Source organism: Hemiscyllium ocellatum, chromosome 4 (assembly GCF_020745735.1).
Source record: "Hemiscyllium ocellatum isolate sHemOce1 chromosome 4, sHemOce1.pat.X.cur, whole genome shotgun sequence".
NCBI classification, from domain to species: Eukaryota; Metazoa; Chordata; class Chondrichthyes; order Orectolobiformes; family Hemiscylliidae; genus Hemiscyllium; species Hemiscyllium ocellatum.
In genome coordinates this window covers 136,055,864-136,073,833 of record NC_083404.1, presented here as the reverse complement: position 1 = coordinate 136,073,833, position 17,970 = coordinate 136,055,864, and the positions used below count along the sequence as shown (strand labels likewise).

At 39.3% G+C, this 17,970-nt stretch overlaps 1 protein-coding gene across 1 annotated transcript in view; it reads right to left on the bottom strand.

Annotated features, from left to right (window-relative positions):
- Positions 1 to 17,970, bottom strand: part of b4galt6 (UDP-Gal:betaGlcNAc beta 1,4- galactosyltransferase, polypeptide 6) — a 67,770-nt gene that overhangs the window by 14,584 nt on the left and 35,216 nt on the right. The window contains exons 2-5 of the mRNA XM_060823886.1: positions 8,816 to 8,935; positions 5,173 to 5,286; positions 3,879 to 4,003; positions 2,596 to 2,712 (exon numbers count right to left, since the gene is read on the bottom strand). Coding sequence (XP_060679869.1) covers positions 2,596 to 2,712; positions 3,879 to 4,003; positions 5,173 to 5,286; positions 8,816 to 8,935 — 476 coding nt within the window. The remainder of the gene's footprint in view (positions 1 to 2,595; positions 2,713 to 3,878; positions 4,004 to 5,172; positions 5,287 to 8,815; positions 8,936 to 17,970) is intronic.

Here is a 17,970-nt window from a genome sequence, read left to right as displayed (position 1 = left end):
AAGAGGAAAAAAGAAGACTTGAAAGGCTTGTATTTCTATTACAATTTCATTTGTTGTTTACAGGAGCATAAGATGTTTCAAAGTTCTGGACAGTAATAACATGGAAAATGTGGCAGTCAATAAGATGCTGCAGTGCACTTTGTAGATGCAACTCAAGATTCGTTTGGGAGCACCTTCCAAACCAGTGATCTCTGCCAACCAGAAGGACAAGGGCATTAGTTGCACGGGAACACCATCTGCAAGGTCCCCTCCAAGTCAATCACTATTCTCACTTAGACCTATAATGCCTTCACTGTCATTGTCAAAATCCTAGTGCTCCCTTCATAATAGCAGAATGTACCTATATCAAATGGACAACAGCAGTTCAAGGCAGCAACTCACCACCATCATCAGGAGCCAGTAAGGAGGAGTCATAAATGCTAGCATTGTACACATCTCATGAAAGCTCAAAATAATTGCAGAATTTTGTCCTGACAATTGTATCAAAGGAGTACCAATGAGATATTGAGTATTGGTGTGATAAAGGATGTTATTGTTGAATTACTTTCAGGGGGGTCTCAATGGGTAGTTCAAGGCTGTTAGAACTTTCAGAGACATTGGATGCCTCAGAAACCACAGGTATTCTGAACATCATTGATTAATGTTCAACTGAGAGCTCCACAAGAAGAAATAAAATCAAAGCCAGGCAAGACTTAATAGGATGATGAGAGTGCTTAGCAATAAAAAAATTATACAGCCACTTGGACTAAGATAAAATGTGCTACAGTGTTTGCCTTCGAAGAGGCAGTCGTGAAAACATAAAAACAAGCCAAAGGAGGATTGATTATGAGGGGTACAAAAAAAAAACTAGGCCGAAGACTTGATTTTAAGGAAGGTCTTAAAGGAAGAGAAGACAAATGCCACCAGTTTCACAGGAAGAATTTACAGAACAGAAACAAAGCAACTGAAGGCAGCACAAAAATGGGATGAAAGGATGGGTGATGCATATCAGGTCAGCATCAAAGGAACAACGGGTTATAGGGCTGCAGGGAGAAGTTACAGAGTGGAATGAAATCATATAGGTATTCAAACACAAAGATGGGAGAGAATATTAATATTGGACAGTCAACTGGGAAGGACAATTTGTTAGGATGTGGCAATTAAAGGTTGTGTCTGCCCCTACCACAAGGAGAGGGAAGTTGGTGTCTTCAGGAGGAAAGTGTAACATCAACTGGAGGAAAAAAAACATGCTTAGGAGTACTAAAACTTTTCTCATCAGTGATAGAATTTTATAAATGGTCAAAAATCAACTAAGGTTAAGATAAGTGGGGTGTCCAGTCAGATAAGCAAAAGGAAACTACACTGGCCAGCTATACAATCATCAACATACCTAGAGTTTTGTTATTTAGTGCCATCTAGTGATTATACCTGTACTATGTAAGCAATCCAGACTTAACCAGTGAAAAAACCCTTAATTTAATTTAAAACCCTTTGTGTCCATCTTTTCTCCCTTCCAACGCCAATGTCTCATGGCATGTATTCAACAGCAACATGCAAAGTATGCCCAGGTGTCTGACAATATTCTAGAAACCATTCAGGTAGGTCACCTTCAGAGTGATCAACAGGCTAATATAGAACAATCATTTCTTCCTTCATCGGACATGGACATCTTTGGCAAGGCAAGCATCTAATGACCACTCATCATTGTGCTTGAGGTGGTGACCATAAGCCACTTTCTTGGACCACTGCAGAAGCAGTTTTTGATACAATAGTGTGACTTACTAAGCCAAGTCTGATGGTTTGTTGTCGATGATTTTTTAAATGTAGATTTAAATTAAATGAATTCAACCTCCCCAGCTGCCAAAGTGGGCTTTGAAATCCTCTCTCACACTCATTAACCAAGGTCTCTTGATGACCCAGCTATAACACAAATCACTGTGCTCCCAATTAATTCCAAATGCCACAACCTGACACCCTGAGCTAGATTTAAGACTCCCCCACTGGCATGTAGTCATCTAAAATCTAGGGAGAGCCAACCTCACTGCCAATATGCCCATCCTAACCCACACTAGAATTTTATCAGTGGGTTGGGGAGTTGGTTATGAGACGGTTTGGCACTGAGCCAACCTTTAGGCCAAAACAGACCAAAGTGTCCCTCTCACCGTAACAGACTTGTGTCTAATTTGACCAGTATACCTCACTTACCCACCTTTACCACCCTTGATGTATTCAACGCCCTTATCATGGTACGACCACTAGACTAACCTCCACTCCCAGCTTCCTGCAGGCATCACAAACTTTGACTATTTGGATGGAACTGCTGCCACTGGAGGCTGCCAGTCTCCAATTATTCGGCAGGTCTCCAAGGCAGATCTTCCCTTCTTCTAATGCATGCAAGTCCTACGTCAGGTCAATTAACAGCCAATTAACCATTATATATATGTGAGACAGCTATCCAGAGTGGGAATATTTACTGACTATTTACCTGGGGGTAAAGGCCACAGGGACCACAGTTCTCCAGTAAATAAGAAAACTTAAATGGCAGTCTAATGTTTACTTTATCTAAATGAAACATGCTGCTAGGGGCTCAGTTGGTTTCCTGTCAAAAGGTTTTACCTGTTCAATGACATAGAAGCCAAACTGCACATGTTGTCGTTGAAGCATTGGAATCAAATGCCGAAACAAAATTGGGAGATGTTCATGCCTGTTGCGGAATGGAATAAGAATTGCCACCTATAAAATATAAATAATCTTGTCATTGTTATTTTGCAATCAAAGAAGCATTATCCTAAAATAATATGGTTCTCTGACGCAATTGGAATTGCTGCGAAACTCTATTTAGAATCATAGAATCCCTACAGAGTGGAAACAGGCTGTTCAGCCCAGCAAGTCCTCACGGACCCTCTGAAGAGTAACCCACCCAGACCTACTCCTTACCCTATTATATTTACCCCCGACTAATGAACCTCACCTATACATCCCTGAACACTACGGGCAATTTAGCACAGCCAATGCAACTAACCTGCACATCTTTGGACTGTGAGAGGAAACCCAGAGCACCCGGAGGAAACCTACACAGACACGGGGAGAATGTGCAAACTTCACACAGACAGTCACTAGAGGCTAGAATCAATCCCTGGTCCCTGGCGCTGTGAGACAGCAGTGCTAACCGCTGAGCCACTGTATCGCCCCAAATATGGTTAGATGTGCAATATAGTCGCTCACTGGACTCATCTAACACTCCCATTGCCTCCAATAATTACCACTTGAGCTGAAGATCTTTTCTCTTTAAACTGAGGGGATGGTTAGCTCAGTTGGCTGCGTAGCTGTTTGCAACACAGAGTGATGCCAGCAGCATGAGTTCAATTCCCACACCAGCAGATCCTCCTTATCAAGTGATCCCCTCTCAGGTTATACCACAAGTCATAACTTATAAAGAGATAGAACGATGGTAACTTTACTTCATAATGCCAGTAGTGCCAGCATTTCCTCTGAGATACAGTTGCATAGAAATTTGGTCAATCAAGAGCATCTCATTTCCAACCCAACTATTTTTTAAAATTTCAAATCAAGAGTGTAAAGATGATGAATTGGCCATTATTAGGAAAAAAACCTGTTTGCTGCAATTTCTTTCTTTTAAGCTATTTAATTTTCATTCAATTTTTAAAAGCAAACTCTCTTTATGTTCAATTCATGATGCCATAAAATTCTTCCTAACCTGCTAGGACTTGAAATCACAGTGGTATTGCCATACAAGAGAGCAGGGAGTGAACAGTGTTCTCACTAGCTTTCAAGCAACTATTAGACCAGAAGTAATATTAGTTTTCCTTTTAAACAGACTATTTTACTTTGTATTTTTGGTGAATTAAACTATAGGTTATTACAATTTAGTGCCTCACCTTCCAGCGGGGTTTACAATCCTTTGGCTTCCAGTGGCCTCCATATTGGATTTCTAAATCTTGTGAAAATAAACGCTGGATTTCTTCCATGCTGATTTCACTCATGTTAACATCAATAAACCCCTCTGGTTAAAGAAAAACAGAGATTTTTAAAACATAAAACACGGAAGTATAGTGCATCTTAGACAAAAGAAACAGGGGGCTGAAATTTTCTTTATCAAACATTTGATTCTTAAAAGAGTTCCATTCTAATTTGGCATTCATACAGAAACTATTTTGACAGCTCCCTAGAACCATTCCCCCTGCCATGTATTATTTTGATATTCTCAATTCATATTGAGTGTCCATACCTTCCAATTTTACCTGGCCTATTTCTAATCCCAGGATGTCATCACTCACTCTCTATCTCCATCTCTTCCAGATCCACAACTGTACAAGGTCAATGCATGCTCCCAGATTCTGGCCTCTCAAGCCTCAATTTTAAATCATGCTACTGTTGATAACCATGCCGACATCTGACAAGGTCCTACAACTTAAACTACTTCTCTAAAACTCTTTCATCCTCTCCTTTGTAAGGCTGCCCTTCAAACATTCCTTCCTACCAAGCTTTGTCTTTTGTCGCAATATCTCGTTGTATAGCTCAATGCCAAATTTTGAGACAAGTCAATACATTGAAGGCTCAACAGGATTACCAAATTGTCGTCATTTTAAATTGAATGTCTGAATTATGACAGCATGCATAAACATGGAGCAGGATTAGGCCCTTCAGTCCCTCCAAACTGATCCACCATTCAACAAGATCATGGCTGATCAGATTGTAACCTTAAATCCACATTCCATCTTATCCCCAATAACTTTTCACACCCTTAGCATGAATCTATCTATCTATCTCAGCATTAAAAGTATTCAAATAACTCTCTTTCTGAAAAAGTGTTGAAAGCAGAGTTCCTAACACTTATTGCATCATCTGCTTTAATGGATAATGCCATTTTTATTAAAAACAGTGACTCAGATTCCCCCACAAGAGGGAGCATCTTCCCCACATTCACCCAGTCAAGACCACACAAGATCTTAGATATTTCAATCAAGTCACCTCTTACTCTTATAAACTTCAGCAGATTCAACTTAGCACATTCAACTTTTCCCTAGAAACTGCTTCCAACACTTTAACATCCTTCCTTAAATAAGGTTATCAATACTGTTTAACAATACCTACATTCCATCAAAGAATAAAGAAAACAAAAAAGATGGGGTTGCAAGTTTATTCATTGATAAGTTTATTTAAATTACTTACTCATAGAAGGTAGTTTCTCTGGACAGGGCAAACCAGGAGAATATGTGAAATCTTCCGGAAGGTAGGTTCCACTCTGACCAAGGTATTCACTCGAATTGTACCCTTCAAGATAATCTAGAGGGGAAAATGATCAATGGTCAAATAATGCAGCCAAACGTTCACATTGTACTACAGCCCATTATTTAGTATTTTGTTTACACCAAGGATAGTTAATAGATTTAATTTTGTTTTACAAAATGGATTAAAACAACAGGCATTTGCTGCTTTGCACACTATATGCTTTATTCCCTTGCTGAAGCCCTTACTTTGCTTTTGAGGCATCTGTTTTGCTTATAATTACACATTTCAGCAAATTTACAGCTGAAAACATTCAATTTTGCCTTCCAAGAATGTCTGTTTTCCATAACATGCCAGGGCGCACACTCGTAGAAAACTGGTAACGATAGACATTTCATAAATTGCAGTAGGTCAGGACTGGAAGAGAATACTGCTTTTCGAAATGCGCTTTCTAACCTATTCCAAGGCTACCCCCTCAAACTTGGTTCGCTGGTAGCGTTCCTATTTATAAGAGATTTCAGGCAGAAGTTGCAGCCTAGGTTTTGAATAGTGTCTAGCCTTCAGTGCAGTGCAGAACTTGCTTCATTTCTGGAGGGGCTCTGGTGTTGTTAAGTTGTTAAATTTCATTGTCGCTAAATTGTTAAATTGAATCCCTTTCTGGTTCAGAACTGCAATACTTTTGAGTTCCCTTTCATCAGTACAGTTGTAGGTACTATGGCACGAACTTGCATTTACTTTATCTATGAGTACCCGAGTTCAATATTTTAAGAATCTTCGTGGAGAGAGAAACTGAATTAATGTTTCAGATCATTGATCTTTGAAAAGGTCATTAACCTGAAAGAAAGAACCAGACCTTCCAACATGATGATTGCGGTTGCAGCAGTGTAGAGAAGAGTTGCCTATCAAGACCATGTCGACGTCCCTGATGTAGCTGAGTCCACAGAAATCATCCACAAAGTTGAAACTTCTGATCATCAATTACCTTGTGTCTGGAGCTCTCTTTAGAAAAAAAGTCTCCAACTCGGAATCAATTTCAGTATGAAAAAGAGCATTGTCCAAAGGGATGTACTGTTTTTTTTTGAGTGCTGGGTTTGGTTTGTGATAAATAGCAGAGGTTTGAAGCTAGTCAAATTTCTATGGCAATTGAATTTCAGAGCTTTATAGGTCTGCAATTTCGTCAGAGCAGTGTTAACCATTAACCAGTCAGTTCGGCTCATTAGAGGAGACTGGACAGGGAGACAAGTTTGTGCTGAATTTATTCTCCAATTAGCTCTACAGAATCCAGGGCAAAAGTGAGGACTGCAGATGCTGGAAACCAGAGTTTAGAGTGGTGCTGGAAAAGCACAGCAGGTCAGGCAGCATCTGTGGAGCAGGAAAATCGACGTTCCAGGCAAAAGTCCTTCATCAGGAATACAGCCTATTCCTGATAAAGGGCTTTTTCCTGAAATGTCAATTTGCCTGCTCCACGGATGTTGCCTGACCTGCTGCGCTGTACAGAACCCAGGCCTACTGACTAAATGTTTATAAAATTAGAAAGGCTTTTGATAGGGCAAAAGCGAATCATAAATTTTAAAAGTCACAATGACTGAGAAGGTATTCTTTTATGTAGAGTTGTTGAATTTTGAACTAGTTGAGGCATGGGCCCTTCCACCTTTTAAAGGAAAATAAGGATAAATTATTGAAAGAGAGATTCAGAGATAGATGCAGAGCATATGATCCAGTATAGATTGCTCCAGAAAAAGGGTGGATAAAAATGCAATGGAAAAAATAGCTTCCTTCAGTGCCCCAAATTCTTATGATGCAATAAACACGCAAGCTAATGCCAGAAATGAGTAATATCGTTTTTGCCAAGTAAGTAAAGGGAGTTTTCATACTGCTACATGCTGATAAGCAGCAAAGAATGTACTGGTTAAAATCAAGCAGCAGTCCTGTGTACATGTTGTTGCTCTGCAATTTTGATGTTTCCATGAAGGTCCTAAAGTCTCTGACTTGAGTAATGCAGAGGTGTTATGATTAGGCTGTTAATCCAGAAACCCAGGCAATGTTCTTCTGGGGACCCAGATTCGAATCCTGCCAAGGCAGCTGGTAGAATTTCAATTCAATAAAAATCTGGAATTACTTAACTAATGATGACCATGAAAACAGTTAACTGTTGGAAAAACTCATCCATTTCACAAATGTCCTTGAGGCAAGGAAATTTGCTATCTTTATGATAACGGGGTCAGCCAGGTGTACCTTTCAGAATACAAGTTCCTGACTGGACCAGAATAACAGCCAGACAGAGCCCTGGCTGTCAGATAAAAAGAGGAGCATCAGACATTCTGACACGGAGTCTGAGGGAGTGGACCAGCGTCGAGGACCCTCTACTTGCTGATGGAATACCAGCCTCTGTAGAGTTATTTCACTTACCTGGAGTGACCTATATGCGACTCCAGACCCGCAACTTTGGAGTTCATTCTGAAAGGACTTTTGGGCAATTAGGGATGGGTAATAAATGCTGACGTAGCCAGCAACGACCACATTTCATGATAAGATCTTTAAAAAAAATGACTGCTTTGGAGGTGTTACTAGGAATGCCAGTGTTATGACACAGCGGTGACTTCTTGTTCAGTAGTACTGCCACACTCTTGCTGGTTCCATAAACGTACTCTCTACACCAGGCAAAGAATAACTTTACTCAAGAGTGGTATTCTCAATAGTTTGGTTTGGAAACTTCGTTCCCACTGTAATGGGATTCCACGCAACTTGGACATCTTACTGACTGAAACTAAGTGTAAGCCATTGTAGACTTACAAGATATGGAACTGACCAACTGAATGTTCAAAAACAACAGAATGCCACACAGGTGATAACTCAGCACCAAAGTGAAAAAAGCTCACATTCAAGTGCAGTCAGTTGTTTGATCCTACTCAGATCTCATCTGCCAGAGTGAATATCTTTTTTTTTAAAAAAGGTATACCTTACTTTAGGGCTCATTACAAGTGTACGGAAACATGCAGATTACAGAAATCTTAAGGACAGATAGTTAACACCTTTTTTGAAGGTGTTCTAATTACTGTTTGTTTTAGAAACTTACCCAATTTAATAAGGAAGCGCTTATCTGAATCCACAAGGGCAGAGAAATAACCCTAACAGAAGCACGCAAATCCAGAGACAGGGTAGCTTCTCTGCCACTAGGCATACAAAATAAAGAGGCCACCAATTCACAGAAACCCAGTGTTGTTGCCCACTGACCCATAAAATAAGCTCACAAGATGATCACGGCTCAGGCAACAGCTTTGCAACAGCCTGAATCCAGTTTATTGAAGCTGTAAAAGCTCTGATGTATGGAGGCTTGCAATTAGCAAAAGAACCCAGGTTTCAAAGTTCCTCTTGCATATATTTCACTATGCAAGTTATTTGGATCTCTGAAGAAGGGTTCATCGTTATTTTACTGCTGGCTGTCATTTTTGGGAGCTTATACAGATCTCAAATCAAAAGCTCTCTGTAATAATAGCTATTATGGAAAACAATGATCCCTCTGCCAGATGAATCGAAGTGAACTTTTTTTAAAGAAAACTAGACTACAGTGATAAAGATGGCCTACCTGTGCCATTAAGAGTGTTATTCCTTTTGGTGTAGCGGTCTCGAATCAAAATGCCTATTGTTCGCACATTGTCCCTCAGCATCTTGCCTTGAGCTTGCATCATGAAGAGGTAGGTATTTGCTGAAACAAGGATGGCATAGTTTAACCAATTAAATCAACCTTTATTTGGTGCGTACATTCAAATAAGTCACTGGAAAAAGTTGTGCAACAGTCACCCAATATCTATATCATTTGAAAAAGTGATCTGTTTATTGTTTCACTCAATACGGATGTTCCAATCTTGATTTTACCTAATGGATCGATATAAAGCTGTTAAAACTTCAATGGTTTTGCCCTGAAAAATGTTTTGCATTGGTTAAAAATATGAATGCCCTCAAAGTTTAATTATTGTAAGGATTTTCCCCCCTCCCCAACAGTTTGGAACTGTCCCAGACACTTATTTTAGTTGGTCCAGACCAACTAGTACTAATTTTCAAGTAAATGCACAAAGAACTAAGTTATTTATAAATGACTCCAACACATGCCACACAAAAAAACTTTAAACACAAAGTAAGAGAAACAGACGTCAAGAGAAAGCAAACCCATTACAAAAGATGCAGGCATCACCTGTGGAAAAAACAAAATTACTTGTTCAAGTTGATGGTTTTTCACAAGTTTGTTGTTGGCTGACCTGCTGTCTAGGTTTCATAGCTAGCTTTAAGTCTGGCTTCGCAGGTAATAAAATCGATGCATTAATATAAGAAAGATCACCAGTAAAAAAAAGACTTTTGTTTCAACAAAGTCCAGCTCTCCAGCAATATCTTTGGCTATCAATTTCCATTGTTCTAAACTACATTAGTTTCCCTCAATAAATGGAAGGAAACGAAAATGGAAATAGAAAATGAAGTATCGGTTGAAATTGTAATAATTTAAAAGAAAAAAACCCCAGAAAACTGATGAACAAATGTGATCACTTGCAACAAGCGTTAACAAATAGAAGCACTGTCAATTTGTAATTAAATGAATGAGCAATAACAAAAGATGCAAATCTTCCAAGGGCATCATCATGCCGGAAACAAAAATCACCAGTGGTATAATAAAAATGAAATTGTGTCCAATTTGTTCATCACTATAATTAAACTTATAATTTAATCAGATTTTTAATATCAAAATGACAAAGAAATGGCTACTTCATTGTTGCATTACCTAAACTTCACACTTGGAGGCCCTAATTATTTTCTACAATCTTCCAAATTTCGCTCAATTTAGTGAAATGTTGTATCCTAGTATGATATTGTTAACTACTTTTTAATCCTATTTATCATCAAGATTTGCCAAATCAAATATAAAAGCAAAATACATCAGGGGTCTTGTGGCACAGTGGTAATATCCCTTCCTCTAGTCCAGATGGTATGCATTCAAGTCCCACCTGTGCTTGAACTTGAAGGAGCAAACCAACTTCAAAAACTATGATATTATATAGTCTTGCCAGTAGCATCCAGATCCCATGCAAAAATTTTAAAACAACTGCATTTTATTTTTCCTACACTTCTAACTTACCCTTACCCTTACCCTTGCAGAAGCTAATTTACTGAATAAGACAGCATTACAAACTCAAGCGTTTTACATGTAGATGAAATAAGGACAAAGGAACAGCCAGCCGTGATCATTCAGCCTCTTGAGGCTGTTCTACAATAAGATCATGCCTGATCTATGTTCTAACTCTATGCACTCAGCATTTAAGATCATAAAACGTAGAAGCAGAATAAACCCTTGCTGAGCCAGGTGGCCTGGGTTCAAGTCCAACCTGCTCTAGAGGCACCTAACAACTATGCTCAACAGGTTGATTAGAAAATAACCTAGGTCTTAAAGATTATTCTTAAAGATTATTCTTAAAAATCACAATATTGGCCTTTCCATTTTCTCATTACTGATTAACAGCCTGGGATGTAATGAGAAGACAACATCTAAACAAAAGTAATCAGCTGATCCTTTTCTTTATTCATAATGCAATTAGTGGTAAAGTTATTCCATTATCTCATTATTACCTTGAGGAATCCTTGAAAAAAAATGTTCTGAACCTTTACAGTAAATCTCAAACAAAGTGATCAACCTTCTTTGAAGACATTTTCTCAGGAAGACAGAGAGTAAAACTCCACCCTTAACCTCAAATACAAAGCCATTTCAACCCATCCAGCCCAGCTATAACCTTTTTCTGACAACTATATGATCCTGTTACACTGCAATTGATTCCCTTCAACCTGGTATGGAACGAGATCATTCTCCAAATGGTTAAGTGTAGTGTGACTTGATAACATTGCTCATCTTAAACCAAAGAACAAATGTTATTAAATCCTCATTAGTTTCGGTCCACTTGCATAGGAGTATATCCTAAAACATCATAACTGGCAAAAAGCTTGTTTTATCTGCAGTGAAAAAAGGTCTTGTAAAAATCCAAAAACAAAATGAGGAGTCCAGCAAACAATTAGCATTTCAGGATAGGACAAAATAGTTAACTTGGTTGAGAAGAGAGATGGTTACATGAACCTGTACTGTGTTGTACTGTTCTTTCAGCCCTCGATATTGTGCCAGTCTTCGATCCTACTCTGAGATCAAATTAACCTAAGTTTCCTTCATTTTACTAACTTCCATGTGCCTATCCAAGAGTCACTTAAATGTCCCTAATGTACCTGACTTTACTACCACTGCTGGCAGTGCATTCCATGCATCCACCACTCTGAGTAAAGAATCTATCTCCCCTAAACCTTCCTCCAATCATCTTAAAATTATGCCCCCTCGTGACAGACATTTCTGCCATTTGAAAAAGACTCTGGCTTTCCACTCTATGCTTCTCAACATCTTGTACAACTCTATCAAGTCACCTCTCTTCCTTCTTTGCTCCAATGAAAAAAGCCCTAGCTCCCTCAACTATTCTTCATAAGACATGCCCTCTAGTCCAGGCAGCATCCTGGTAAATGTCCTCTGCACCATCTCCAAAGCTTTTGCATCTTTCCTATAATGAGGCAACCAGAACTGAACACAATATTCCAAGTGTGGTCTAACCAGGACTCTATAGAGCATAACCTCACTGCTCTTAATTTCAATCCCTTTTAAGAAAAGTCAACACACCAAATGCCTTCTTAACAACCCTATCAGTCTGGGTGGCAACTTTGAGGGAACTATGGACATGAATCCCAAGTACTTTTCATCAGTATTCACTCAGGAACAGGACACTGTTGCTGATGTGAATATGGAATCACAAATAATTAGAATGGATGCCCTGGAAATATGCAGGGAAGAGGTTTTGGGAATATTGGAAAGGATGAATATAGATAAGTCTCCTGGGCCTGATGGCATTTACCCCAGGATCCTATGGGAAGCTAGGGAGGAGATAGCAGAGCCATTGGCCTGGATTTTTATGTCGTCATTGTCAACGGGAATAGTACCAGAGGACTGGAGGATAGCGAATGTGGTCCCATTGTTCAAGAAAGGGAGTAGGGATAGCCCTAGTAACTATAGGCCAGTGAGTCTGACTTCAGTGGTGGGCAAAGTCTTAGAGAGAATGGTAAGGGATAAGATTTATGAACATCTGGGTAGGAATAACGTGATCAGGGATAGCCAGCATGGTTTTGTGAAGGGCAGGTCGTGCCTCACAAACCTTATTGAGTTCTTTGAGAAGGTGACTAAGGAAGTGGATGAGGGTAAAGCAGTAGATGTTGTGTATATGGATTTTAGTAAGGCGTTCGATAAGGTTCCCCATGGTAGGCTAATGCTAAAACTTCAGAGGTATGGCATTGAGGATACATTAGAGGTTTGGATTAGGAATTGGCTGGCTGGAAGGAGACAGAGGGTAGTAGTTGATGGATTATGTTCATCTTGGAGCGCAGTTACTAGCGGTGTACCACAAGGATCTGTTTTGGGACCATTGCTTTTTGTTATCTTTATAAATGATCTAGAGGAAGGACTTGAAAGCTGGGTAAGCAAGTTTGCGGATGACACGAAAGTCGGTGGAGTTGTGGATAGTGAGGAAGGAAGTGGTAGGTTACAGCGGGATATAGATAAGTTGCAGAGCTGGGCGGAAATGTGGCAAATGGAATTCAATGTAGCTAAGTGCGAAGTCGTTCACTTTGGTAGGAATAACAAGATGATGGATTACTGGGCTAATGGTAGGCTACTTGGTAGTGTGGATGAGCAGAGGGATCTTGGTGTCTATGTACACAGATCTCTGAAAGTTGCCACCCAGGTAAATAGTGCTGTGAGGAAGGCATATGGTGTACTGGGCTTTATTGGCAGAGGAATTGAGTTCCGGAGTCCTGAGGTCATGTTGCAGTTGTATAAGACTCTGGTGAGGCCTCATCTGGAGTATTGTGTGCAGTTTTGGTCGCCATACTATAGGAAGGATGTGGAAGCTTTAGAACGAGTGCAGAGGAGGTTTACCAGGATGTTGCCTGGAATGGTAGGAAGATCGTATGAGGAAAGGCTGAGGCACTTGGGGCTGTTCTCATTGGAGAAGAGAAGGTTTAGGGGAGATCTGATAGAAGTGTATAAGATGATTAGGGGTTTAGATAGGGTAGATACTAAGAACCTTTTACCGCTAATGGAGTCAGGTGTTACTAGGGGACATAGCTTTAAATTAAGGGGTGGTAGGTATAGGACAGATGTTAGGGGTAGATTCTTCACACAGCGGTTTGTGAGTTCATGGAATGCCCTGCCCGTATCAGTGGTGAACTCTCCTTCTTTATGTTCATTTAAGCGGGCATTGGATAGGCATTTGGAAGTTATTGGGCTAGTATAGGTTAGGTAGGACTCGGTCGGCGCAACATCGAGGGCCGAAGGGCCTGTACTGCGCTGTATCCTTCTATGTTCTATGTTCTATGTTCTAACCCTCTGTTCCTCCAGGCTGCCAAGAATCCTGCCTTTAACCCTGATTTTGCATTCACACACGAGTAAAGTCAAATGACTTAGGGGAGAACTGGCAACCATTCATGTGAAACTGTAATGGAGATGCACTATGCACTCAATACAATGATCACAGATGGTGATTTGATGCATTTCAGAATGAGAGTATTACAGTTAGTAAGAAATATCACATTTTAAGAAATAGGCTGAGGTAATCAGATGAAGATGGCTTAACAGAACGTTGAGACTGGGGAGAGTGGGAGTGGCAGAAATGGCACAAATATGTTTCGCAAAGATTTGTTTCTAATAAAGACCATGGCTCTGTTTATTCTTTAAATTCAAGAAAAAACAGAATTAAAATGCATATAAAAGTGATTGTAGAAGAAACTTTTCCAAATCTTAATTTGTTACTGAGGGCTGTAACGTAAAGTACAATTTATCTTCTCAACCTCAAATCAACCTTTGCATATGTACCAGAGGTGGAATGGAGCTGCCTTGTTTTGTAGGCACTCTACTTTTTAATTTTTAATGTTATAATTCAAAGCAGTAACCTGCATAAATTTTAAACTGTAAAAATATTCATATGCGGTCAGCAGTTTTTTTTAAACAATTGAGGCATTAAGCAAAGAAACAGTTAACTAAAGAGCCAAAACAAGCACAGTTGGACCAGCAGAGCTTAATTACACCTACAATTTATTGTCATTCAGTAAATGGTACTTGGCAACAATATCAAATATCACTCTTCTTGAAATTCCTTAGACAGCACTTTCCAAACTCATGACCTCTACCAACTAGAGGACAAGGGCAGCAGATAAATGGGAACACACCACTTGCAAAGTTTCCTTCCAAACCAACTCACCATTCTGACTTAGAAATACACACTTTCTTTCAATGTTGCTCGCTCAAAAATCTTGGAACTGGTTTCAGTAAGTCACTGTGGTTCTACTAATTCCAAATAGACAGCAGCAGCTCAAGAAGACAGCTCACCATCCTCTGCTCAAGTGCAACTAAGGATGGGGAATAAATGCAATGCTGTCACCAATGCCCACTTCCCATGAATGAGTAAGTTGAAAGATTAAACATTCCTTCAAAATGTGCAAAATCTCAAAAGGTCAGTAGATGCCAACAGACCAAAGGATATTATCAGATCTTTTAAAAAAGTTCAAGTTTATCAGAAGTAATAGTAAATCTAAGGAGAGACATTTTAGAATACAGCAAAGGTAAACACAAAAACTAATTAGGAAACAGAAATTATAATATGAAAGCAAACAAGCAAATTAAAAATTGAACTGTAAAAGCTTCTTATGTGGAAAGAAAAGATTTGGCTAAGATGAATGCCAATCCTTTATTAACAGAGTCAGGAGAATTTATAATGAGGAAAAAGGAGAGAAGTTAAATGATTATTTTGTGTCTGCTTTCACAAAAGAATGACACAAAAAATCTCCCAGAATTAGAGGTCCAATTGTCCAAGAATTTAAGGACATTAGCATGAGTGAAATGGTTTCACTTTTACTTTTTTATAATGTGGGAAGATTAGATTAGAGTCCTTACAATGTGGAAACAGGCCCTTCGACCCGACAAGTCCAAAGAGTAACCCACCCAGACCCATTTCCCTCTGATTAATGCATCAAACACTATGGGCAATTTAGCATGGCCAATTCACCTAACCTGCACATTTTTGGAGTGTGGGAGGAAACCGGAGGACCTGGAGAAAAGCCACATAGGTACGTGGGATTGAAAGCTAATAAGATCCTGAGACCTGATATTCCTCACCTGAGCGTGTTGGAGGAGGTGGACACAGAGACAGTTGATGTTTAGTGACCATCTTCCAAAATTACCCAGATTGTGAATTTATTTCTATAGATTGGAAACCAGCAAATGTCACCACAACTACTTAAGAAAGGAATAAGAAAGAAAACACGAGAATCTATCGTAAAGTATCTGACAAATAAGAGGACACTTAAATGCATGCTTATATTGTCACATGTATATTTTACTATTTTTCCCTCTGTAAAATAATGAAAGGCTTTCCCACTGTCACCTTGGTGGACATAATATACTGGGATTTTCATAAGGCTTTTGATATGATCCATACAGATGGTAAGTTGGCAAAACTAAAGCACAAGGGGTAGGTGGTGACATACTGACATGGAGTAAGGATTGGCTAACTTGTAGAAACCAAAAGGAATAAACAGGTCAGTTGCACATTGCCAGGCTGGGACTATAGGTGCACCACAGAGATTAGTGCTCGAGACTTAGCTGTCTTGGTTGTGGGAACCAAACTTAATATTTCCAAATTTGCAGATGGTACAAAGCTAAGCGAGAACATCCTGCGAATGAAAAGCAACTTGAGGAGGATTTGAACAGACTTAGTGATAGGCAGTAATATGGCAGATGGAATATAATATGGAAATAATGTGAGGTTATCCACTATGGTAGGAGGAACTGATGTTCAGAGTTGAAAGGTGTAGACACACAAAGGGACCTTGAAAACGAACAGGTAGGTGCAACAATCCATTAATCAAGGCAAATCGCATGTTAACCTTTATTGTAAGAAGATTGGAGTACACAAATAGTGACATCTCGCTTCAATTGCACAAGATCTGTTAGACTGCACATGGAGTAGTGTGTGTAGTGGGCCAAAAAATATTATTGCCATAAAAGGACAGCAATACTGGTTTACCAGATCAATTCTTGGAAATGTTGGAATAAAGGATGGTAGCACTGTCCTAAGAGGACAGATTGGCTCAACTGTGCCTGTATTCACTTGAATTTAGAAGGACAAGAGGCGATTGGATTGAAACATATAGAATTTTAATAGGGCTGAACAGGCCAGAGGCAGGGAGAATGTTTTTTCCTGGTTGAGAGAGACTAGAACCATGGGACACAGTCTCAAGGTACAGGTTAGACTATCTAGGACTGAGATTAGGAAAAATGTCTTCACTGAACGTGTAGCAATCTTATGAAATTCTACCATAAGAGATTGTGGAGTTACTGACAGATATATTGTTATATTTTAAAAGCATCAAGGGTATGTATAGAGAGAAAGTGAGAATATGGCATTGAGATAGAGGATCAGCCATGATCGTATTCATTGGTAGAGCAGACTTGAAGAGTCAAATGACATATTCTTGCTCCGAGTTCCTATGTCCTATGAACAGAGTTGGCAAACTGAACCTGCATTCTTTCAAATTTTGAAGAATAAATGGATAAATATTTAAAATGGATAAGTAGGATAGATGCAGGCAGATGTTTCGCCAGACCAGAGAGTCTAGAACCAGGAATTATAATTTCAAATAAAGAGAGGATAATTTAAAAACAAAACTCCAAGTCATAAACCTTTGAAATTCTCCATCAGACAGGACTAAGAAAGTCCAATGTTTCAGTATGTTTAAGGTAGAGAATGATAGATTGCTGTTTAGCAATAGTGTAATGGGTTATGGGAAAGCTGTTCATGTTGAAGTGTTCAACCAGATTGTACTAAATAGCAGAGCAGACTTGCCAGGTTGGAAGTACCAGGAGTAGATCAATATTCTCATCATTCCACAATCACTGGTTCCTCTATGACACCCAGTCAATTTCTCAATCATCCTTTCCATTGGAAGCAAAGGAACCATAACACACACCATCCTTACTTGAAACTATAATCACTACTTTTTCCCAATAACGCTTCTTCAGATCACACCTGAAATACCGTGGACATTTTGGGCCCTTTATCTAATCAAAGCTATTTAGCATTGGAGGCAGCACAGAAAGAAAGGGTACCCTAGTTGATCCTAGGTATGGACAGACTTTATGAGGAAAGGTTGAGTAGGTTGGACTTGTACTCATGGGAGTTATGAAGAATGAGAAGTAATTTTATAGAATCACTAAAGATTCTTAGGGGAGTTGATAGGGTAGATCCTGAGAAGTTGCTTTCCCTTGGAGAAAGGCTAGGGACAGAGGGGATAATCTCTTAAAGGTTGCACATTTAATTTAGAGATAAGCAACAATATATCCTCAGTTGGTAGTGAATCTGTGGAAGAGACATTGAGGTTGGGCCATTAAGCATGTTCATAGAATCATACAGTCAGCACTCGGATAATCTGATTTTAATTGGCAAAAGAATCAAGAGCTATCGGGAAAATGCAGGAAAGTGGAATTGAGGACAATTAGATCAGAAATTATCTCAGAGAATGGCAAAGCAGATTCAATAGACTAAATGGCCTATCTCTGCTCCGAAATCTGATGGTCTAATCATATATTTATTTTTCTTATTCCTCAAAACATCTCTGCAC